At 44.4% G+C, this 25,755-nt stretch overlaps 2 protein-coding genes across 3 annotated transcripts in view; one reads left to right on the top strand and one right to left on the bottom strand.

The window, feature by feature from the left end:
- The window catches only part of LOC106569796 (retinal-specific phospholipid-transporting ATPase ABCA4), an 85,149-nt gene extending 82,993 nt beyond the window's left edge, over positions 1–2,156 (top strand). For both annotated transcript variants that reach the window (XM_045694487.2, XM_045694486.2), the window contains 2 exons: positions 659–908; positions 1,785–2,156. In XM_045694487.2, the coding sequence (XP_045550443.2) occupies positions 659–908; positions 1,785–1,937 (403 nt within the window). In that variant the 3' untranslated portion in view covers positions 1,938–2,156. The remainder of the gene's footprint in view (positions 1–658; positions 909–1,784) is intronic.
- A 1,015-nt stretch (positions 2,157–3,171) lies between these two features.
- tecrl2b (trans-2,3-enoyl-CoA reductase-like 2b) lies at positions 3,172–23,923 on the bottom strand. Its single transcript, XM_014141407.3, has 12 exons — positions 22,865–23,923; positions 22,497–22,548; positions 21,579–21,623; positions 10,857–10,960; positions 10,213–10,328; positions 9,382–9,487; positions 8,920–8,992; positions 8,779–8,822; positions 8,260–8,317; positions 7,958–8,046; positions 5,848–5,893; positions 3,172–5,285 (listed from the first exon to the last, which is right to left on the bottom strand). The coding sequence occupies exons 1-12, from the start codon at positions 23,018–23,020 to the stop codon at positions 5,158–5,160; spliced, it is 1,017 nt and encodes a 338-aa protein (XP_013996882.1). The 5' UTR covers positions 23,021–23,923; the 3' UTR covers positions 3,172–5,157.
- Positions 23,924–25,755: the final 1,832 nt, after the last annotated feature.

Here is a 25,755-nt window from a genome sequence, read left to right as displayed (position 1 = left end):
GTTTGGTGATGGCTACGTGGTGACCTCTCTCTCCCTCTTCTCTCCAGGTTTGGTGATGGCTACGTGGTGACCTCTCTCTCCCTCTCCTCTCCAGGTTTGGTGATGGCTACGTGGTGACCTCTCTCTCCCTCTTCTCTCCAGGTTTGGTGATGGCTACGTGGTGACCTCTCTCTCCCTCTTCTCTCCAGGTTTGGTGATGGCTACGTGGTGACCTCTCTCTCCCTCTTCTCTCCAGGTTTGGTGATGGCTACGTGATGACCTCTCTCTCCCTCTTCTCTCCAGGTTTGGTGATGGCTATGTGGTGACCTCTCTCTCCCTCTTCTCTCCAGGTTTGGTGATGGCTACGTGATGACCTCTCTCTCCCTCTTCTCTCCAGGTTTGGTGATGGCTACGTGGTGACCTCTCTCTCCCTCTTCTCTCCAGGTTTGGTGATGGCTACGTGGTGACCTCTCTCTCCCTCTCCTCTCCAGGTTTGGTGATGGCTACGTGGTGACCTCTCTCTCCCTCTTCTCTCCAGGTTTGGTGATGGCTACGTGGTGACCTCTCTCTCCCTCTTCTCTCCAGGTTTGGTGATGGCTACGTGGTGACCTCTCTCTCCCTCCCCTCTCCAGGTTTGGTGATGGCTATGTGGTGACCTCTCTCTCCCTCTTCTCTCCAGGTTTGGTGATGGCTACGTGGTGACCATGAAGGTAAAGGCAGCTAAAGCAGGCGTATCTCCAGAGCTGGGTCCAGCGGAGAGCTTCATGGAGAGCAGCTTCCCGGGGTGTGTCCAGAGAGAGAAACACTACAACACTCTGCAGTATGAGATTGCCTCCTCTTCCCTGGCTAGGATCTTCCAGCTAGTGGTCGCCAACAAGGACAAACTCAATATAGAGGACTACTCTGTATCACAGACTACACTAGATCAGGTAACTACTCTGTCAGACTACACTAGATCAGGTAACTACTCTGTCAGACTACACTAGATCAGGTAACTACTCTGTCAGACTACACTAGATCAGGTGACTACTCTGTCAGACCACACTAGATCAGGTAACTACTCTGTCAGACTACACTAGATCAGGTAACTACTCTGTCAGACTACACTAGATCAGGTAACTACTCTGTCAGACTACACTAGATCAGGTAACTACTCTGTCAGACTACACTAGATCAGGTAACTACTCTGTCAGACTACACTAGATCAGGTGACTACTCTGTATCACAGACTACACTAGATCAGGTAACTACTCTATCAGACTACACTAGATCAGGTAACTACTCTGTCAGACTACACTAGATCAGGTGACTACTCTGTATCACAGACCACACTAGATCAGGTAACTACTCTGTCAGACTACACTAGATCAGGTGACTACTCTGTATCACAGACTACACTAGATCAGGTAACTACTCTATCAGACTACACTAGATCAGGTGACAAGAGGGATGGTGTTAAGATTAGGGATTAGGGGTTTGGGGTTAGGTTTAAGGACAAGCACCAACGATGTGTATCACTGACCACATCGACCACAGGTTAATAAACATGGCAATGTTTAAGGTAGACTCAGCCATATGACCTCATCATACACAGCCAGAAAGACATCTGAGGCCAGGGTGATTTATTATAAGTGATTCAGACTTGAATAAAGAATACCCTTGAGTAGAGATGGATGGTTCCGTACTTAGCAATCAGTGAGACAAATAGCTTTAGTGAATCGTGATTATAAAGCACTTTTACAGAACATTAGTGTTTTCATTGACATTGTGTTGATAGTAATGGGTTTTCTCTCTCCGTTCTCCAGGTGTTTGTGAACTTTGCTAAGCAACAGGCAGGAGAGGACGAGGACGTTTTACAACCCCGTGCGGTCATTGCGCGCAATGAAAAACAAAATGTCCCCACGAAACGCAAGGTCTCCCCCATCAAGATAAAAACCAGAAGACAAACTAAAACTTGAAAGTTAATCTGTGAAAATATGACTTCCTACGGAATGTATTGTCAAACGTTTTAATGCGGGAAAACCGACAAAATGTATTGTAATAGCTAGACATGCACTGGCAGTATTATGAAAACGTTTTGAAATTAATTATGGTTAGATTCATGAATTATGTTTGGAATATGTTCCTTAGGCTTTGGAAGTCATATTCTTTGCATGTTGATTGTGTATTGTGTAAAATGGCTGCCAAAAAAGACAAGACGAGGTCACGTTTGCAGGACACAGACCTCAGTTGACAGCAGATAGCTCCTCAAACACACCAGGGGTGTATCTCAATAGTCTGGAGTGGCTTCCTCTCCTCATCCTCTTTTTCTCCCTTGGTTTATAAGGGGCTGCTTCCTCTTCAATTAAAACACACCTACACAGAGAAAAAGGCCCCAATTTTTTATTTATTTATTACGCAGTATCAATACGGGACCACAAGATGGCGCTGCATTTACACTGACATTTATATACCAAATCTAATAATAATGCTTAGATAATTTATATAGACTTTCAAATAATGTAGAAAAAAAAATCTTGCCTGGTTTATATATGTGTTTTGCCATTTTCATCACTTTAGGACATATTCTTACACTTTTATATGTTAACCATTTAGCAGATGCTCTTATTCAGAGCGATTTACAGAGAGCTAGGTGAGACAACCACATATCACAATAAGTACATTTTTTTTCCTCAAAGTAGCTATCAGCACTGGTAGGGAAGTGGGTGGTGTGGGATTATTTAAGATGCACTTTGAAGAGGTAGGGTTTCAGATGTCATTTCCTAAGCACAGCTTTATATGCTCACTTAATATATAGTGCAGGGGAACAATGTTATTTATATTTTACCTTTATTTAACAAGGCAAGTCAGTTAAGAGCAAATTCTTATTTACAATGATGGCGTAGGAACAGTGGGTTAACTGCCTTGTTCAGAGGCAGAACGACAGATTTATACCTTGTCAGCTCGGGGATTCGATCTAGCAACCTTTCGGTGACTGGCCCAACGCTCTAAACACTAGGCTACCTGCTGCCCACAGAGGGCCGTGTGGGTGCAGGCTTTCATTCTAGCCAAGCAGTCTCGATTGAAGACGATGACTCTTAGCTGAATCAGGTGAGTTTCTGCTTGGCTGGAATGAAAGCCTGCGCTTATACCTATATAGGCTATCACTCCTGTTGTAGTGGACTCAAACACAACGTAACAAACAAGCCGCCCCACAAAATATGTTTTTTCTTTTATTGTTACCATTTTTTGTTGTTTTTGAAGTTTAACATGACACAAATGCTGTTTCTAATCAAGAATACCGTACAAATGGATAACGCTTCCATTTCCTACGATCAGGGATGGGAAACTTTGATGGGGTTGGGGGCCACAAAAAATGTGAACTCATTATGAGGGGCCATAGTGGCTCGTCGGTCTGTGTACCCACATTTATATACCAAAACTAATAATAATGCTAAGCTCATTTATAGAGCCGTTCAAATAATGTAGAAATATGTTGCTTGGTTTATATATTCTATACATTTTGCCATTGGATGTAGAGAAAATGTTGCCGTTTTAAAGCAAGTTTGTTGCAATTCTATACATTTTGACCATTGGGACAGAGAGCAGATTTGGCAATTTTCTAACAAATTTCCTGCAATTCTACTCATTTCAGCCATGGGGCGGAGAACAAAATGAGATGTTTTCCAGCTAATTTCCTGTAATTCTACAAATTTTTCTATAGGGTGGAGAGAAATGTGAGACTGACCAACAAAATCAAAACGGGGGAAACTCCCCCACCCCCCCTCCCCCGGCTGGTGATTCCACCATGATTACTAAGTTTAGATAGCTGACCGCTAGACTAATTTGTTTTGGCTAACATGTGCTAATTGAGTAACTATCAGTGACTGATAAAACAAGAGGAAAAACTGCTGATTTACAACCAGATTTAAAAATGTCACCTTGTGTATTCTACCCCCCCCCCCCCCCACACCCTACCCTCCAGCAAGGGCCTTCAAAAGGGGCCCCACGCGGGCTGCCAGTTGCCCATCCCCGTCATAGCTAGTATTATGGATGAGAATAGATATGTGTATCAACTTCAACTGATGCCATGCTTTAACAGCAAAACACTGGCCCTGTTAAATCCAAATGTGATAATTAATAACACAACGTTACTGTGAAAAAAAAATAAAACAGTCCCACTGTAAAACTAACAACATAAACAAATGAGATAAAATACTATTAATATCACACAAATTAAATATTATGGTTACTTAACATCTGTTTTGACTGAACAGGGCCATCTGTCCTTCAACAGGGGAACAAGTGCACTACACTTCAAGTGCACTAGGTTCAAGACCACTACTATAAAGTATACACATTGTCACTCACATGAACTGTGCCGCAACAATGACTATGGTGAATAAAAAAACAAAAAACTATCAATTCTCTACGACTACAGGGAATCAAAACCAATCTATTGTATCATTCCACACTTGCAGTACATTCATCCTAACTTAAAACCAGTACATTCATCCTAACTTAAAACCAGTACATTCATCCTAACTTAAAACCAGTACATTCATCCTAACTTAAAACCAGTACATTCATCCTAACTTAAAACCAGTATCTGTGTAAACCCATAACCTTGCTACAAATGTACACTTTAGTGTAGAGTTGAGTGATGACATTAAGTCACAGGCCTGAGTGAGGCCCTGTAACCCTATTCTGACTGAGAGGCTGTCACAAAGTTCATTTATATCCAGCTCGCTTGTTGACTGGGTATCTGTTGTTCCCTATTTAGTGTCACTCCTTTTGGCCAGAGCCACATCATATCCCCTACAGGTGCACTATTACCACAGTGTCCAGTCACTGCTTTCTCTAACTGTAGTAGAGTATGAATGGCTCTGTCTAAAATAGCATCCTATTCCCTATGTAGTACACTACATTTGACAAGAGACCTATGTGGCTCTGGTCAAAAGTATAGGGAATAGGGTTGTGAACAATTTTGGTAATTTACCCAAAAATTCACAGGTGTTCCAGAAATCCTGGTTGGACGATTCCAGATTTCCTGCTTTTTCCCTTCTGATTCCATGGAATTTACAACTAGGATTTCTGGAAAAACTGGGGATTTGGTGACAGTTAACCAGAATTCTTGCAACCCTTATGGGAACAGGGGTATAATTAAGGATTAGGCTCTTGTTGTTAACGCTGGCTGGCTCAAAGGAACAAAGGGATGATAGCTGATCTCAGTTCAGGGTAGTCTGTAAACTCTCTGATGTACATCTTGTGTTTTCCCCTTGCCCAGATAGTCATCTGGACGAAGCCCAGCAACGTGAACAGAGCCACTGTGGAAAGAGAGACAGAACAGTTAGTTAGTTAGTTAGTTAGTTAGTTAGTTAGTTAGTAAAGTCACGAAATGGTGACTAAACTTAACAGAGGAATGGAATTGTCTCTTTAGTATCACACGTACTTATGTCAGTCTTTATCAAGACTACAGAACTGGCAGTGTACAAGCATATCCCTTATTAACAGAGTACAACATAACTGGTATGACAATCTCTCCCACAGGTGGCTATATTTCTATACATTTTCTCATTCTGAACTTCTTAATAAGTGAATGAGACGGGTGTGGCTTCGTTACAATGATCACGTTATCAAATAAAATCTGATTTGATTTGATTTGAAGAGCAGCTTTTCTCCGATTTGACAGCTCCAACGCAGTTATACCTTTCATCAAAAACATCGAGCTATGCAGGTGTCCGTTATCACCGGTTAACGCTTGATTTGATTTGATCTAGGCCTTAGTATTATGAAAATACGTGTTTGTAAATATGTAAGCAGCTTCTAACATTTACTACCTAAGTACAGTACAGTGCACGTCAGACGGTGAAAGGTGTGAAGTTTTACCTGGAACACACTGTGTCATGATGGAGAAACTCAACCACGTCCCCACCTGACGAATCAAAACATATACCGTATCAGTCAGAAGTTTGGGACACACCTACTCATTCAAGGGTTTTTCTTTATTTTTACTATTTTATACATTGTAGAATAATAGTGAAGACATCAAAACTATAAAATAACACATTTGGAATCATGTAGTAACCAAGAAAGTGTTAAACAAATCAAAATATATTTTATATTTGAGATTCTTGAAAGTAGCCACTCTTTGCCTTGATGACAGCTTTGCAGATTCTTGGCATTCTCTCAACCAGCTTCATGAGGTAGTCACATGGAATGCATTGTGGAATTTATTTCATTCTTAATGTGTTAGAGCTGGTCAGTTGTGCTGGGTGGTATACAGAAGATAGCCCTATTTGAAAAGACCAAGTCCATATTATGACAAGAACAGCTCAAATAAGCAAAGAGAAACGACAGTCCATCATTACTTTAAGACATGAAGGTCAGTCAATCTGGAAAATGTCAAGAACTTTTAGAGTTTCTTAAAGTACAGTTGCAAAAACCATCAAGCGCTATGGTGAAACTGGCTCTAATGAGGACCACCACAAGAAAGGAAGACACAGAGTTACCTCTGCTGCAGAGGATAAGTTCATTAGACTTTACAAGCCTCAGAAATTGCAGCCCAAATAAATGCTTCACAGAGTTACAAGTAACAGACACATCTCAACATCAACTATTCAGAGGACACTGCGTGAATCAGGCCTTCATGGTTGAATTGCTGCAAAGAAACCACTACTAAAGGACACCAATAATAAGAAGAGACTTGCTTGGGCCAAGAAACTTGAGCAATGGACATTAGATCGGTGGAAATCTGTCCTTTGGTCGAATCAGTCCAAATTTGAGATTTTTGGTTCCAACCGCTGTGTCTTTGTGAGACGCAGAGTAGGTGAACAGATGATCTCCGCATGTGTGGTTCCCACCGTGAAGCATGGAGGAGGAGGTGTGATGGTGTGGGGGTGCTTTGCTGTTGACACTGTCAGTGATTTATTTAGAATTCAAGGCACACTTAACCAGCATGGCTACCACAGCATTCTGCAGCGATACGCCGTCCCATCTGGTTTGCTCTTAGTGGGAATATCATTTGTTTTTCAACAGGACCTCCAGGCTGTGTAAGGGCTATTTTAACAAGGAGAGTGATGGAGTGCTGAAATCAGATGACCTGCCCTCCACAATCACCTGACCTCAACCCAACTGAGATGGTTTGAGATGAATTGGACTGCAGAGTGAAGTAAATGCAGCCAACAAGTGCTCAGCATATGTGGGCACTCCTTCAATACTGTTGGAAAAGCATTCCTCATGAAGCTGGTTGAGAGAATGCCAAGAGTGTGCAATGCTGTCATCAAGGCAAAGGGTGGCTACTTTGAAGAATCTCAAATATAAAATATATTTTGATTTGTTTAACACTTTTTTTGGTTACTATATGATTCCGTATGTGCTATTTCATAGTTTTGATGTCTTCACTATTATACTACAATGTAGAAAATAGTACAAATAAAGAAAAACCCTGAAATGAGTAGGTGTGTCCAAACGTTTGACTGGTACTGTGTATCATAGACAAATATTATATATATATTATTTGAAGGTGTACAACATACAAGCATATGACCCCATGGTCAGCGACTCATGTCTAGACTGTCCTGTGTGACTAAGTCAATAGAGCACAGACCTTGCAACACTAAGGGTCACGGGCAGTGCCATTGAGGCCATCTCCATTTTTGAAGTAGTCAATTTTCTTATTCTGTTACTTCTATGAGTTGGTAAACAAACTGAAAGGGTGCATACTGACATCTAGAGTGTGTTGTTTGAACAGGTATAAAGCCAAGGTTGGCGATTTGCTGCCACCTGCAGTTATGGCATGTTTACTCACGAGTAGAATTAATTGGATGATCCCTCCTGATGACCTGCATGGAATTATGGGATCCTTCCTTAACACATAGGAAGTTCCACCCAGTTGACTACTTATAAAATTGTGAAAGTCCTCAATGGTGCTGCCCAGGCTAAAACAAGCCTATTGGGCAACAGAGTCCTCTTATCTATCTCTATGAGTTTGACCCACCTCATAGGTGTAGTTGGGACATGACACGAAGAAGAAGAGCCATGTGAAGGGGTTCCTGGTAGGATAAGGGATCCGCTTGGGCCTCAGACCTGGTAGACAGCAGGACACAACTGTGAGAAGGTGTGTATCATCATGGAAATATCTTCTCAGCTGGTAAACTACCACACAGATGTTGCTGACTCAACTAGCAATTTGTGAGAAATATTTGTGGAACTTGCTCCCTATTACCTATCTTGGCTACGACATTGTTCTAGAATATGCAATCAATACAACACATTCAGAAATGCTGGAAAGCAACTCACCATTACAGCCCAAGTTATTGAGAGCCAAATGAATTGAGAAGTTTCCAGCTTCACAGAGCTGGGAGTACAAAGAAAGACAGAAAGAAAGACAGAAAGAAAGACAGAAATAAAAATAGACAGACAGAAATAAAGAAAGAAAGAGAGAAAGCGACAGAGACAGACAGAAAGAAAAATAGACAGAAAGAAAGAAAGACAGACAGACAGACAGACAGACAGACAGACAGACAGACAGACAGACAGACAGACAGACAGACAGACAGACAGACAGACAGACAGACGACAGAAAGAAAGAAAGAAAGAAAAATAGAAAGACAGAAAGACAGAAATAAAGAAATAAAGACAGAGAAAGAGAGAAAGACAGAAAGGTTAAAAGAAAGAGAAAAAGAAAGAGAGAAAGACATTTTTGGGAAAGAAGCCATTTCTGAAGACAGATGATGATGATGAAGAATGTTTTCCTCTGTTGTTCTGAACTCAATGAAAACACAATGAGGCTGAGCGATATAACGTTAGGCTACATACCATAAACACCACCAACGAAGAGTAGACTTGGAGATTCCCATACGCTGTAAGACACATACAGCTCCTTAAGCAAGAGAATCATCTATCAACAGTGAGAGTTGTCGTCCATTCATTCATTTGTTGGTTAGGAGTGGTACTCACATGGTGGAGTGTAGAGGGGGTGGTTGATGTAGTAGGCTAGCCAAGCAGAAAATCCCCAGTAGTACAGGCAGTTCTGAGAGTAGAACAGTATAGTATACATTAGCATAGTATATAATAGATTATAATAGTATATTTTCGTATAGAATAGTATAGTATAGAATAGAATAGTATAGTATATAACAGTGTGGTAGAGGCCTGCCAGCCATCAGATGTTTCAATACAGGGTGGGAAGATCACCACCTAATAACACGCCAGCATCTATCTATCAGATTATTTAGCCTGACTTAAGTTTTAATTCAGTTTTAAGAGATGAACATTCACAAGTGTTTAACCTTTATTTAGCCAGGTAAGTCACTGAGAAAATGATCTTTACAATTAAACTTTGATCATTGACATCTACACGTAAACACAATTGAATTCCCAAATGTTTTAGGCGATGCACCAGAGTTAGGTGGAACTTACCCTCATGATGGTTTGCAGTGGCAAGGTGCCATCGGAGAAGCGATGAATGAAGATGGTTTCCAACAACCTTCTGAAGTAGTGGAAACAGTGACACACACACGCCAGCCTAGAGCAGTAGAGAGGACAAGAGTGGGGGTATAGAAGGTAGTGGTAGTAGTAAAGAGGACAAGAGTGGGGTTAGAGAAGGGGGTAGAGTGGGGTAGAGAAGGGGGTAGAGTGCGGTTAGAGAAGGGGGTAGAGTGGGGGTAGAGAAGGTAGTGGTAGTAGTAAAGAGGACAAGAGTGGGGTTAGAGAAGGGGGTAGAGTGGGGGTAGAGTGGGGTTATAGAAGTGGGTAGAGTGGGGGTAGAGAAGGGGGTAGAGTGGGGGTAGAGTGGTGTTAGAGAAGGGGGTAGAGTGGGGGTAGAGAAGGGGGTAGAGTGGGGGTAGAGAAGGGCTACAGGACAGAGTAGCTATCGTTATTTCGTAGTTGACCTTTTGACCCTAGGTGAATTGACTGAGAATATGTTCTCTTTCATAGCAAAGGCAAAGGCATTCTAGACTATTGTAGCGACCTTAACTCAATACCTAGCGACCTCGTCAAGAGATTCAGATCTCTTGGCATAAAAGCTAAAGTGTTCGGTTGACAGTCGCTGGACCCCGGTTCTAGTCCCGGTCAGGGCTACCACAAAATATAACTACATTGGTGTCAGAAGTGTGATGGCAACTGTGAGGCCATAGGAGAAGAGTATACATGTGTGGGACTTGGTACAGAGAAACGTGAGGACACTCTCCCGAAGGAAGCCGCTGGACCGGTCGGGGCTACCCTCGGAATTTGCTACTATATACGTACGTGACCACTGAGCAGGGACTGGAGGTATAGTCATCGATCTGCTCGTAGACGTTGAGGAGATGGAGGAAGAAGAAAAGGTAGATGAAGAGAGGTCCGATGCACTCTGCCAGAAATACCTGTACAGGAGAAGAGAGGTCAGCTACACCTGTACAGGAGAAGAGAGGTCAGATACACCTGTACAGGAGAAGAGAGGTCAGATACACCTGTACAGGAGAAGAGAGTACAGATACACCTGTACAGGAGAAGAGAGGACAGGTACACCTGTACAGGAGAAGAGAGGTCAGATACACCTGTACAGGAGAAGAGAGGTCAGATACACCTGTACAGGAGAAGAGAGGACAGATACACCTGTACAGGAGAAGAGAGGTCAGATACACCTGTACAGGAGAAGAGAGTACAGATACACCTGTACAGGAGAAGAGAGGACAGATACACCTGTACAGGAGAAGAGAGGACAGGTACACCTGTACAGGAGAAGAGAGGACAGATACACTTGTACAGGAGAAGAGAGGACAGATACACCTGTACAGGAGAAAACATGGGACACTGATAGGCAACATGTCCGCTCACTGTTTGCTGTTCCCAAAAAACAGTACATGGGGAACAACACCGTGTCCAATATCCCAGAAACATCGTGGTCTCACCATGGTCCACCCCAGCTGCGGTCCCAGGTCATGGAAGAACATTGTTACCGTGGTTCCCACCGGTAGATTCTCCAATACTTCATCATCCTTCAGGGACTCCCCATCTGACAAAATGTAGTGTTGTCATGGTTACAGTTCTGTATAGCAAGATGCTTTATTTAGCAGCTGTTTCCTGGTCACAGATTAAGCCTAGTCCAGGACTAAAAAAGTACTTTCAACAGATTATCTCCATTGAGCTTGCTTTTCCATCCAGGACTAGGCTTAGTGTCTGGGAAACAGGCCCTAACTGTTTATTCAAAGAGATGTATACCTAAGGGATAATGGTGAATCGTGTTGATGTTCTGAATAGACAGTGAAGACATTAGGACATTCAAACCAGGCCCCCCAGTGTCCAGTCTGGAGCAGTGAAGTCACTAGCTATGCTGGTCGACTATTGCATCGTTAAAACACTAAGGAAAGACGATGCACTTCTCATCCGTTCTCTCTGCGTGATGTTTTGGGAAAGTCATGTTAAACTTACCTGAGTATTTTAACGATGCGTCTTTCCTACAACCGCCAAAGATTTAACATGAGTTTCCCAAAACACCACGCAGAGAGAACGGAATGGTTGGCACGTGTCAGTACTGATAGGAACGAAAGAAAGGGAGCGCTGCTCTCGATCAGTTTTATCCATTCGAATATTACCTACACATTATATTTAATTCACAAAACTGATGACGGATCAGCATGTAGAGAGATATTAACTCCTACCGGCTGCAAATGTTGAGGCTGTTTCTTCGCTTAGCCTACCCAAATACAAATGCCACATCGGCACATTGCGCGCATGTTAGGCTACACATCACGAAATATGTTGAGACAAATAACTGACAGTAGCCTACAAGTAGCAAAATATAACTCAATTGATTGAACATAAAATGTATTTCAATATGATTGAAATTGGCCTAAGCATCTTTTTTTTTAATACTTTTGATTATTTGTATCAATTGCTTAGACATTGGCAACTTTGTATTTGTAGTCAACTTTGTTCGGGAAGTTATCGGTGGTCACAGAGATAAAACCATGTGATTCTAATATTGAACGACACACTTTGAGTAGTTGTTTCTACCAGTGGTCTGAGACAGGTGGTCAGATTACAAACCGTTTCCAAGTGCAACGTTAATAACGATGGTTTTGGGGAAACAGCTCTGACATTTAACGATGCTCCTACGAAGGTTCTAACCACACCGAAGACTAATATATTGACATATATATTTCAAATACATATGGATTAATTAAAAAATGAAATATATCTAAATACATGTATTACTTATGTATGTCCATATATGTCACACTCTTAGTGGCCAGTTTATTAGGTACACCCATCTAGTACCGGGTCGGACCTTTTGCGTCCAGAACGTCCTTAATTCTTCGGGGAATGGCATTCAATCATTGCTCAATTGGTATCAAGGGACCTACTGTAAAGTGTGCCAGGAAAACATTCCCCACACCAGTACACCACCGTCACCAGCCTGTACTGTTGACACCAGGCAGGATGGAGCCGTGGACTTATGCTGCTTATGCGTAAGGCTGTTACGGTGACCATTTTACCGCCACACTGGTGGTCACGAGTCATGATGGCAGTCAAATTCCATGTGACTGTTTATTCATGGTAATTAGTCTTCTCCAAGCTCTGATGCTGCTGATGGTCATTAGTAGCCTACCAAACTTGCTAACTGCCTGGTACTCAGCACTCTATTGTCCCTCTAATCACTCTGACATTAATGCAAATGTAATAGAAAATCTAATCAAACACTTCATGAGCTCATGCTGCGAAACATTTCTATAGGCTACGCAATTGGGTGAGAAAACAGAGTGATGGCCTCTAATAAAAAGTGGAGGATCCCATCAGCTTTATATAGGCTAGGCCTACTATATTTATTTCTAAATTTTCCTAATATTAAACACATTGCTGCTTCTCTTTACAAGAGGAGTATAGCCTTCCTGGCTGGCATGAAAATGACCCATGGCAAAAGCATCCTCCATTCGCTAGTTAAGTGCATAGATTACATTTTTCCCCCTGCCCCTGTTTCTGGACAGGTGAATGATAATGGTCAATTTTAAATCAAAACAAATTTCACATTGATATTATTTCCCCCTCAGGAAACTAAAAAGATTTGGCATGGGTCCTGAGATCCTCAAAAGGTTCTACAGCTGCAACATCGAGGGCATCCTGACCGGTTGCATCACTGCCTGGTACGGCAACTGCTCGGCCTCCAACCGCAAGGCACTACAGATGGTAGTGCGTACAGCCCAGTACATCACTGGGGCAAAGCTGCCTGCCATCCAGGACCTCTACACCAGGCGGTGTCAGAGGAAGGCCCTAAAAATTGTAGAAGACCCCAGCCACCCCAGTCATAAACTGTTCTCTCTACTACCGCATGGCAAGCGGTACCGGAGTGCCAAGTCTAGGACAAAAAGGCTTCTCAACAGTTTTTACCCCCAAGCCATAAGACTCCTGAACATGTAACCAAATGGTTACTGTTTATCTTATATGCATAGTCACTTTAACTATATATTCATGTTCATAGTACCTCAATTGGCCCGACCAACCAGTGCTCCCGCACATTGGCTAACCGGGCTATCTGCATTGTGTCCCACCACCCGCCAACCCCTCTTTTTACGCTACTGCTACTCTCTGTTCATCATATATGCATAGTCACTTTAACCATATCTACATGTACATACTACCTCAATAAGCCTGACTAACCGGTGTCTGAATATAGCCTTGCTACTATTCAGCCCTATTCAGTCTTATTCAGCCCCATTCAGCCCTATTCAGGCCTATTCAGTCCCATTCAGACCCATTCAGACCCATTCAGTCCTATTCAGACCCATTCAGCCCTATTCAGCCCCATTCAGCCCTATTCAGGCCCATTCAGCCCTATTCAGACCCATTCAGCCCTATTCAGACCCATTCAGGCCCATTCAGCCCCATTCAGTCCCATTCAGCCCTATTCCGCCCTATTCAGCCCCATTCAGCCCTATTCAGCCCCATTCAGCCCTATTCAGTCCTATTCAGCCCCATTCAGCCCCATTCAGCCCTATTCAGTCCTATTCATACCCATTCAGGCCCATTCAGCCCTAATCAGACCCATTCAGACCTATTCAGCCCCATTCAGGCCCATTCAGTCCCATTCAGACCCATTCAGACCCATTCAGCCCTATTCAGTCCTATTCATACCCATTCAGTCCCATTCAGCCCTAATCAGACCCATTCAGACCTATTCAGGCCCATTCAGTCCCATTCAGACCCATTCAGACCCATTCAGCCCATTCAGTCCTATTCAGACCCATTCAGCCCTATTCAGTCCTATTCAGCCCTATTCAGCCCTGTTCAGCCCCATTCAGCCCTATTCAGGCTCATTCAGCCCTATTCATACCCATTCAGCCCTATTCAGCCCCATTCAGTCCCATTCAGTCCTATTCAGACCCATTCAGCCCCATTCAGTCCTATTCATCCCCATTCAGCCCCATTCAGTCCTATTGAGCCCCATTCAGACCCATTCAGACCCATTCTTCCCATTCAGTCCTATTCAGACCCATTCACCCCCATTCAGTCCTATTCAGCCCTATTCAGCCATATTCAACCCCATTCAGCCCTATTCAGACCCATTCAGCCCTATTCAGACCCATTCAGCCCTATTCAGTCCCATTCAGCCTCATTCATCCCCATTCAGCCCTATTCAGCCCCATTCAGCAATATGGCACACTTCAGTACATAGTGACAGCGCTGATGTCATCCACGTATTACTATGGAAAACATCTGACGGCGCATGAAGCTGGAAGTATTTGAATGTGGATTTAATGTCTTTGATTTAAACGCATAGACATAAACACATAGACGTGCACGTACACACACACACACACACACACACACACACACACACACACACACACACACACACACACACACACACACACACACACACACACACACACACACACACACACACACACACACACACACACACACACACACACACACACACACAGAGTGTTAACCGACACCCTTTCCTGCTTTTAAAGATGACAGGGGTTAAACCTCCCCAGATTGGGGTGGCAGGTAGCCTACTGGTTAAGTGCATTATGGTAGTAACTGAAAGGTTTCTGGTTTGGCTCCCTGAACCAACTAGGTGAAACATCTGTCAATGTGCTCTTCAACAAGGCACAACCCTACGCTTTGGTTAAAAGCGGTTGATTAACTGACTAAAATGTAATCAGGCTTGACTTCCGTGGCCTGTTACTCTATCTATCAAAGCTATGGCCCTCTGAGAGACCTGTGTTCAAATAGTACTTGTTTTCTTTCAATATCGTGTTTGATTTAGCCTGCCTAGAGTATCAGATGGGCAGGAATGTATGCACACACACATATCTCATATCACATAGCTACAGTCCTCTCTGTGACCTGCTGTTGGCCAGCTAGTGCTTTGGCACAGAACCTTACAAGACCTATCTGTTATGTCAGAGAAGTTCAGGTCATGCTCTCAGCTGTCCAGGCTCTTCGGGTGCTGTCAAAACATCATCAGGTTACAGCTATGTCTTCCAGTCCGTCATATGAGAGGTCATGTGACAAAGGAGAATGTGGGCACAGATTAGGGCAGAGTCACAAAATTTCATCAGCCGGTGATAACTGTCGCTCTCACGGTAATTGACCAATAATTAATGTAAACACATTTAGCATCTAATGGCCTACAAGCTACAAGCTGTCATCAAGGCAAAGGGTGGCTATTTTGAAGAATCTCAAATGTAAAATATATTTTGTTTAACACTTTTTGGGGGGGTTTACTACATGATTTCCTTTGTTATTTCATAGTTTTGATGTCTTCACTATTATTCCACAATGTAGAAAATCATAAAAATAAAGAAAAACCCTAGAATGAGTAGGTATTCTGAAACTTTTGACTGGTACTGTAGACTAAATAATATCAGACATTCTATTGAAATGGTTACTTGCATAGCAGGGTCTTTATATTATATATATATATTTTAATCCTTTATTAAACTAGGCATGCCAGTTAAGAACAAATTCTGATTTACAATGACGGCCTACCAGAAGGGCTGGGATAAAATAAAAATAAAAAAATAAATATATATATATATATATATATATACACTGCTCAAAAAAATAAAGGGAACACTTAAACAACACATCCTAGATCTGAATGAAAGAGATAATCTTATTAAATACTTTTTTCTTTACATAGTTGAATGTGCTGACAACAAAATCACACAAAAATAATCAATGGAAATCCAATTTATCAACCCATGGAGGTCTGGATTTGGAGTCACACTCAAAATTAAAGTGGAAAACCACACTATAGGCTGATCCAACTCTGATATAATGTCCTTAAAACAAGTCAAAATGAGGCTCAGTAGTGTGTGTGGCCTCCACGTGCCTGTATGACCTCCCTACAACGCCTGGGCATGCTCCTGATGAGGTGGCGGATGGTCTCCTGAGGGATCTCCTCCCAGACCTGGACTAAAGCATCCGCCAACTCCTGGACAGTCTGTGGTGCAATGTGGTGTTGGTGGATGGAGCGAGACATGATGTCCCAGATGTGCTCAATTGGATTCAGGCCTGGGGAACGGGCGGGCCAGTCCATAGCATCAATGCCTTCCTCTTGCAGGAACTGCTGACACACTCCAGCCACATGAGGTCTAGCATTGTCTTGCATTAGGAGGAACCCAGGGCCAACCGCAACAGCATATGGTCTCACAAGGGGTCTGAGGATCTCATCTCGGTACCTAATGGCAGTCAGGCTACCTCTGGCGAGCACATGGAGGGCTGTGCGGCCCCCCAACCAAAGAAATGTCACCCCACACCATGACTGACCCACCGCCAAACCGGTCATGCTGGAGGATGTTGCAGGCAGTTCTCCACGGCGTCTCCAGACTGTGTCACGTCTGTCACACGTGCTCAGTGTGAACCTGCTTTCATCTGTGAAGAGCACAGGGCGCCAGTGGCGAATTTGCCAATCTTGGTGTTCTCTGGCAAATGCCAAACGTCCTGCACGGTGTTGGGCTGTAAGCACAACCCCCACCTGTGGACGTCGGGCCCTCATACCACCCTCATGGAGTCTGTTTCTGACCGTTTGAGCAGACACATGCACATTTGTGGCCTGCTGGAGGTCATTTTGCAGGGCTCTGGCAGTGCTCCTCCTTGCACAAAGGCGGAGGTAGCGGTCCTGCTGCTGGGTTGTTGCCCTCCTACGGCCTCCTCCACGTCTCCTGATGTACTGGCCTGTCTCCTGGTAGCGCCTCCATGCTCTGGACACTACGCTGACAGACACAGCAAACCTTCTTGCCACAGCTCTCATTGATGTGCCATCCTGGATGAGCTGCACTACCTGAGCCACTTGTGTGGGTTGTAGACTCCGTCTCATGCTACCACTAGAGTGAAAGCACCGCCAGCATTCAAAAGTGACCAAAACATCAGCCAGGAAGCATAGGAACTGAGAAGTGGTCTGTGGTTACCACCTGCAGAACCACTCCTTTATTGGGGGTGTCTTGCTTATTGCCTATAATTTCCACCTGTTGTCTATTCCATTTGCACAACAGCATGTGAAATTTATTGTCAATCAGTGTTGCTTCCTAAGTGGACAGTTTGATTTCACAGAAGTGTGATTGACTTGGAGTTACATTGTGTTGTTTAAGTGTTCCCTTTATTGTTTAAGTGTTCCCTTTATTTTTTTGAGCAGTATATATATATATATATATATATATATATATATATATATATATATATATATATATATATATATATATATAAACTCAGCAAAAAAAGAAACGGCCCTTTTTCAGGACCCTGTCTTTCAATGATAATTCGTAAAAATTCAAAGTCCTTCACAGATCTTCATTGTAAAGGGTTTTTAAACACTGTTTCCCATGCTTGTTCAATGAACCATAAACAATTAATGAACATGCACCTGTGGAACGGTCATTAAGACACAAACAGCTTACAGACGGTAGGCAGTGAAGGTCACATTTATGAAAACTTAGGACACTAAAGAGGCCATTCTACTGGCCCAGGGTCCCTGCTCATCTGCGTGAACGTGCCTTAGGCATGCTGCAATGAGGCATGAGGACTGCAGATGTGGCCAGGGCAATAAATTGCAATGTCCATACTGTGAGACGCCTAAGTCATCGCTACAGGGAGACAGGACGGACAGCTGATTGTCCTCGCAGCGGCAGACCACGTGTAACAACACCTGCATAGGATTGGTACATCCGAACATAACACCTGCAGGACAGGTACAGGATGGCAACAACAACTGCCCGAGTTACACCAGGAATGCACAATCCCTCCATCAGTGCTCAGACTGTCCACAATAGGCTGAGAGAGGCTGGACTGAGGGCTTGTAGGCCTGTTGTAAGGCAGGTCCTCACCAGACATCACCGGCAACAATGTCGCCTATGGGCACAAACCCACCGTCGCTGGACCAGACAGGACTGGCAAAAAGTGCTCTTCACTGACGAGTCGCGGTTTGTCTCACCAGGGGTGATGGTCGGATTTGCGTTTATCGTCAAAGGAATGAGCGTTACACCGAGGCCTGTACTCTGGAGCGGGATCAATTTGGAGGTGGAGAGTCCGTCATGGTCTGGGGCGGTGTGTCACAGCATCATCGGACTAAGCTTGTTGTCATTGCAGACAATCTCAACGCTGTGCGTTACAGGGAAGACATCCTCCCTCATGTGGTACCCTTCCTGCAGGCTCATCCTGACATGACCCTCCAGCATGACAATGCCACCATCCATATTGCTCATTCTGTGAGTGATTTCCTGCAAGACAGGAATGTCAGTGTTCTGCCATGGCCAGCGAAGAGCCCGGATCTCAATCCCATTGAGGACGTCTGGCACCTGTTGGATCGGAGGGTGAGGGCTAGGGCCATTCCCCCCAGAAATGTCCGGGAACTTGCAGGTGACTTGGTGGAAGAGTGGGGTAACATCTCACAGCAAGAACTGGCAAATCTGGTGCAGTCCATGAGGAGGAGATGCACTGCAGTACTTAATGCAGCTGGTGGCCACACCAGATACTGACTGTTACTTTTGATTTTGACCCCCCTTTGTTCAGCGACACATTATTCCATTTCTGTTAGTCACGTCTGTTAGTCACGTTATGTCTGTGGAACTTGTTCAGTTTATGTCTCAGTTGTTGAATCTTGTTATGTTCATACAAATATTTACACATGTTAAGTTTGCTGAAAATTAACACAGTTGACAGTGAGAGGACGTTTGTTTTTTTGCTGAGTTTATGTGTGAAATTTGTTGAGATTTAGAAAGGACCATTATCATGCACCAGGGGCAGGGTAAAAAATACATGTCATCAATGCTCTTAATTAGAGAATGAGGACCATTTTTCCCATGGTTCATTTTCATGCCAGCCAGGTAGGCTCTACTACTTTTGTTAAGAGAAGCAATGTGCTTAATATTAGGAAATTTGAGAGATACATATAGCAGGCCTAGCCTATAGAAAGCTGATGGGATCCTCCTCTTTTTAATAGAGGCCATCACTCTGTTTTCTCATGCAATTGTTCATAGCCTATAGAAATATTGTGCAACATGAGCTCATGTGCTCTCATGAAGTGTTTAATTATATTTTTGAATACATTTGCATTGATGTCAGAATGATTAGAGGGACAATAGACTGCTGAGAACCAGGCAGTTAGCAAGTTTGGTTGGATACTAATGACCAGCAGCAGCATCAGAGCTTGGTGTCACGACCTGACCGTAGAGAGCCTTTTTATTTCTCTATTTGGTTAGGTCAGGGTGTGATTTGGGTGGGCATTCTACCTTATGTATTTCTATGTTGGCCTGATATGGTGGTCAGGCACCGTGTTATGCGGTGATGTGCACGGTATCCCCAGTGCGTCTACACAGCCCAGTGCGTTCTGTGCCAGCGCCCCGCACTTGCCGGGCTAAAGTGAGCATCCAGCCAGGACGGGTTGTGCCAGCCCTACGCTCCAGACCTCCAGTGCGCCTCCACGGCCCAGTATATCCGATGCCTGCTCCACGCACCCGGCCTCCGGTGTGTCTCTCCAGCCTGGTGAGACCTGTTCCGGCTCCACGCACTAGGCCTCCAGTGCGCATTCTCAGTCAGGTACGTCCTGTGCCTGCTCCACGCACTCACCCTGAGGTGCATGTCACCAGTCTGGGGCCACCTGTCCTGGCTCCACGCACCAGGCCTCCAGTGCACCTTCACAGTCCAGAGCTTCCGGCGACAGTACCCAGTCCAGAGCTTCCGGTGACAGTACCCAGTCCAGAGCTTCCGGCGACAGTACCCAGTCCAGAGCTTCCGGGCGACAGTACCCAGTCCAGAGCTTCCGGCAACAGTACCCAGTCCTGAGCTTCCGGCGACAGAACCCAGTCTGGAACCTCCTGAGACGGCTTACAGTCCGGAACCTCCTGAGACGGCCCACAGTCCGGAACCTCCTGAGACGGCTTACAGTCCGGAACCTCCTGAGACGGCTTACAGTCCGGAACCTCCTGAGACGGCTTACAGTCCGGAACCTCCTGAGATGGCTTACAATCCGGAACCTCCTGAGACGGCTTACAGTCCGGAACCTCCTGAGACGATGATCCATGGCACGAAGCCTCCAGTGATGATCCATGGCCCGGAGCCTGTAGTGATGATCCATGGCACGGAGCCTGCAGCGAGGGTCCCTGGTCCGGAGCCTCCAGCGGGGGTTCCCAGTTCAGAGCCTCTGGCGACGATCTACGGTCCGGCCCCTCCGGCGATGATCCACGGTCCGGTCCCTCCGGCGACGATCCACGCTCCGGAGCTTCCGGCGACGATCCACGGTCCGGGTCCTCTGGCGACAATCCACGGTCAGGAGCTTTCGGCGATGACCCACGAAATAGAGTCGCCACTGAGGATGGCGGATCTGCGAGCATAGCGGGGTCTACGTGTCGCACCAGAGCCGCCACCGAGGCTAGATGCGCACCCAGACCCTCCCCTATTGAGTCAGGTTTTGTGGCCGGAGTCCGCACCTTTGGGGGGGGGGGGGGGGGTGGGTACTGTCACACCCTGACCGTAGAGAGCCTTTTTATTTCTCTATTTGGTTAGGTCAGGGTGTGATTTGGGTGGGCATTCTACCTTATGTATTTCTATGTTGGCCTGATATGGTTCCCAATCAGAGGCAGCTGTCTTTCGTTGTCTCTGATTAGGGATAATATTTAGGCAGCCTTTTCCCACTTTTTTTTTGTGGGATCTTGATTTTGTATAGCTGATGTGAAGCCTGCAGAACTTTACTTTCGTTTTTTTGTATTTTCTTTGTTTTGTTCGGTGTTCATCTAATAAAAGTAAGATGTACACTTACCACGCTGCACCTTGGTCTCCTTCGTGCGACGAACGTAACACTTGGAGAAACCAAATTACCTTGACTAAATGGTCACGTGGAATTTGACTACCTTCATGACTCGTGACCGCCGGTGTGGCGGTAATACGGTCACCGCAACAGCCCTAGGCACAGGCTAGCCATCCCAATGGGAAAACATTCACGTGATGACAAACAAACTGTACACTGTTGAGTTGCTGGTTACTTCTAGCGTTGAAATGTGTGACAATGTTGATATTGTTAGATATTCATATACGGTGGTATTTCTAAAATCTTCCTCCTGTATGTCACTGTATATGTCAATGTGTATGTCAGTGATGAGGGCTTAAGGATTCAGAGGAGGACGTACCTGGGTGAAGTGACAAAGCCTGTCTGGCTGGGTACCATTTAGGATCTGTAACCATCACAAATGACTTTAGTCAATTCAGAAACATTATTAACACATCATCATCAGGGTTGGGGTCAATTCAGTCAATTCAGGAAGTAATGTGAAGTTCCAATTCCAAATTTGGTGTTAGAATGTCAGTGTATTTCCTGAAATCTATCTATCGCCAACTGCTAAAGACGAAATACAACAAGATATTTCATGCCATCCACTGGAATAGTGAGTGTAACACACTTGCTATAACAGACAGAGACAAGACAGAGACAGAGACAGGACAGATATAGGACAGAGACAGAGACAGGGCAGAAATTGGGCCAAGACAGGACAGAGACAGGGTGGAGACAGGCCAGAGACAAGACAGAGAGAGACAGGACAGAGACAGATACAGGACAGAGACAGAGCAGAGACAGGCCAGAGACAAGACAGCAAGAGACAGGACAGAGACAGCAGAGAGACAGATACAGGACAGAGACAGAACAGAGACATGCCAGAGACAAGACAGTGAGAGACAGGACAGAGAAAGCAGAGAGACAGATACAGGTCAGAGACAGAGCAGAGACAGGCCAGAGACAAGGCAGAGAGAGACAGGACAGAGACAGCAGAGAGACAGATACAGGACAGAGACAGAGCAGAGACAGGCCAGAGACAAGACAGAGAGAGACAGGACAGAGACAGCAGAGAGACAGATACAGGACAGAGACAGAGCAGAGACAGGCCAGAGACAAGACAGCGAGAGACAGGACAGAGAAAGCAGAGAGACAGATACAGGACAGAGGCAGGGCAGAGACAGGACAGAGACAGGGCAGAGACAGGACAGAGACACGACAGAGACACGACAGAGACACGGCAGAGACAGAGGCTGGACAGAGACAGGGTACTCACATATCTTATATAATAGACACTTGATCTCTCCAATAGTGGCATTAGGTTCCACCTGACAGAATACACAGCTATTACACATAAACAAGTTGACGTAAAGTATCTACTGTCCCAAAACCTCCGTTTCACAAAATAAAGGGCTCTATTGAATCCTCATCCAGGAAGTAAATGTAGCAGACTTCATTCCCAGATTAAATAGAGCCCTAAATCAGTACCGTAGGTTGCCTGATAACAGAATACAGCTTGTGATGACAAAAGGGAAATATCTGGTACAGTTACTACTGTCCCAAACAGGTGAATTACAGTGGAAGTTTTTTACTTTAGCAGCTAATGAAATTAAACTAGGGAAGTAGTTTTATTTTTTTACTTACCTTGTCCAAGTAGCAAAGCTTCAACTTCTTGGAATCCTGAATCTCCACCTCATAGAAAACATAATTCTTATCCTTTTTGGCCTTTCCTGCCATCATGCCATGGGCACATCTTGCCTTTATAAACTGGGCTACCACGAAAAGGCTTTTTAAATCCATGTTTCTAATGCGTACCTTCCAGGTGTGTGGTTTTGAGGCCCTATCTTCCCTGTGCTGTGTGACTGTCAGGCCCTAGTTGCTGTGTGACAAGGGGGTTAAGATAACCTCGACATGACTAACCCTGTGGTGTGTTTGTGTGTCTGTACGTGCGTGTGCGTGTGTGTGTGTGTGTGTGTGTGTGTGTGTGTGTGTGTGTGTGTGTGTGTGTGTGTGTGTGTGTGTGTGTGTGTGTGTGTGTGTGTGTGTGTGTGTGTGTGCGTGTGTATATGACCCTAATAATTATCTCAGTGAGAAATAGGTTTGAGCAACATGAGAGGATGTTAGGGGGATCTGATGTTAGGCTACTTTTTTCCTGATGCCAATTATCTGCAGCATTTCCCATATCCTGTGGCCTTCACCGTCAGTTATTTCCATATATGTTAGACCCATGAACACATCTCCAACCCATCTGACTAGTCTAAACATGATATGGCATCTGATAGAATGTCCTAGCGTCCCCTTGCTACATTCTGACACGGTGACATCAGGGCCGAGTCCCAAAATGGCACCCGATCCCCTAGAAAGTGCACTACTTTTGATGATGAGGGCCCATAGGGGATAGGCTGCCATTTGGGATGCAGTTGTAGAAGCATGTCCCTGGTTAGCAGTATGGTGCTACTGTAGAAGCATGTCCCTGGTTAACAGCATGGTGCTACAGTAGTAGTATGTCCCTGGTTAATAGCATAGGGGTTTTTCAGTGTGGAGGTTTCAATGGTAACCATAGTGAAGTCTGAAATGTAACATTACTGGCATACAGTATCTTTTATCACCTGTACTGGACAGAAGCATCATCTAAATCACAGTAGGCCTATATCCAAACAGATGTACTTGTTTGTGCAGTGTGCATTTAAATATACTGAGTGTACAAAACGTTTGCTCTCAGAACAGCCTCAATTCATCGAGGCATGGCCTCTACAAGGTGTTCCACAGGGATGCTGGTCCATGTTGACTCCAACGCTTCCCACAGTTGTGTCAAGTTGACTGAATGTCCTTTGGGTGGTGGACCATTCTTTAATTAATACACACAGGAAACTGTTTAGCGTGAAAAACCCAGCAGCACTGCAGTTCTGGACACAAACAGGTACGCCTGGCACCTACTACCATACCCCGTTCAAGGGAACTTAAGTATTTTGCACACATACACAATCCATGTCTCAAGGCTTAAAAATCTTTATTTAACCCTTTAGAGTCAAAGCCCTGTCACAGCTGGGGGGAGGGGAGGGGGGTTCTGCTAAGCTATATGGAATTGTTTTAAGAAGGTCATACCTAGGATCATTTTACTATTTGATTTTGAATTTTAAGACCCATTGAAGTGTAAAAAAATATATATATACAAAAATGATTTGATAAAAGAATGTATTTGGCCTTACTGCTATTAGCCCACACAGACATATTGAATAACAGATTCACTACATAGAACAACATATAGTCCCCCACCTAAAAAATCAAAAGGAAGTTTGTTTTAAAGTGTCTGTCCTATGTCTGAGAGGTATAAGAGAGATCAGGAAACATTTGTTAGCATCATTTTTTTTTAATGTATTTAACTCCTATTTTTGGCACTACACAGTCTCTATATATATATTGTACTTCCTTTCATTTTTTCATCCGGTACCGGGGGACCTTCAGACAAGTCTTGTGAGGCCTGTGGGCGACCTAGAGTAAAACAACCGACATGTACGTGTTCGTGGGAGTCTCACCTTTACACAGAGGGGTCATTAGTGTGTAGACCAAACTGTTTGGACGCTACAGACAGAAGTTGACAGATCGGCTGTACCGACTTCAGACGAGTCCCCACGCTTGTTCGTGAGTCTCATCTTTCCATCGAGGGGGTTATAGTTTTTAGGCCAAACTGTTCGAACGTTACAGACAATTTTGTGAGAAGACTGATTTTCGGGATTTCTCGTGGTCTAACAAACATAGCTCTAGCTCTGTCACCTTTCACCACAGAAGCAGAAGTGAGACATAGGCGGATCCGCATCAAATGCAAAACCCCCCAGATATCTCTAGATTAAACTGACAGATTTTTATGGGGATGTTTTTATTATGCTAATTCAATTTCCGTGGGGGTGCTGACATCAACCTTAGGGGTTAACCTGTCTCGTCCCCTTCATCTAAACTGATTGAAGTGGATTTAAACAAGTGACATCAATAAGGCATCATAGCTTTCACCTGGATTCACCTGCCAGCAGGTGTTCATAATGTTTTGTACACTCAATGTATAAGTGAGGTGAAGAGGAAAGTTAATTCAGCAACTCTTCAATTCACTCCTTAAGCTTCTTAGTTCATGCACCTTTCCTTTGCGTTCAAATATAACTCTGATTTAAGAGTAAAGTGCTTCGAAAAAGTCTAATGATTACTCTTACCTCAAAGAAAGCAATTCTGCTCAGCGCTCTGTCCTGTCTCCTCTGTCCCCTCAATGATCTTCTCAACAGCTCCTCGATGTCTGAATCTGAAACAAGCCTGGCGTCAGCCTCCCATTCCTCTCCAGCTGTGTCTGAACCCGAACAGTCCCTCCAGTCACGCATCTCCACTCCCACAAAGTCCTGCAAGAGGTTCTGACACTATACCCATCCAGATAAATGGACGAATGCTCTCTCTGCAAGAGGTTCTGGACTGTACAACCTCAAATGTATCCATGCTCTGATTGAGGTGCTATACACAATCACAGCCACCTTGAAACTGACTGGGGCACATTT

This window comes from Salmo salar, chromosome 14 (genome assembly GCF_965601325.2).
Source record: "Salmo salar chromosome 14, fSalSal1, whole genome shotgun sequence".
Taxonomy (NCBI): Eukaryota; Metazoa; Chordata; class Actinopteri; order Salmoniformes; family Salmonidae; genus Salmo; species Salmo salar.
The sequence above is the reverse complement of the archived record's forward strand: the minus strand, read 5'-3'. Positions and strand labels throughout refer to the sequence as shown.

Excerpts from the sequence above, each read along its gene's own strand:
- tecrl2b (XM_014141407.3), bottom strand. The coding sequence starts at position 23,020 with ATGGATTTAAAAAGCCTTTTCGTGGTAGCCCAGTTTATAAAGGCAAGA. Across the intron at positions 10,329-10,856 it reads CGCAGCTGGGGTGGACCATG|GTATTTCTGGCAGAGTGCAT; the intron begins GTGAGACCACGA and ends TCTCCTGTACAG. Across the intron at positions 8,823-8,919 it reads CCCCCTCTACACTCCACCAT|CGTATGGGAATCTCCAAGTC; the intron begins GTGAGTACCACT and ends TGTGTCTTACAG.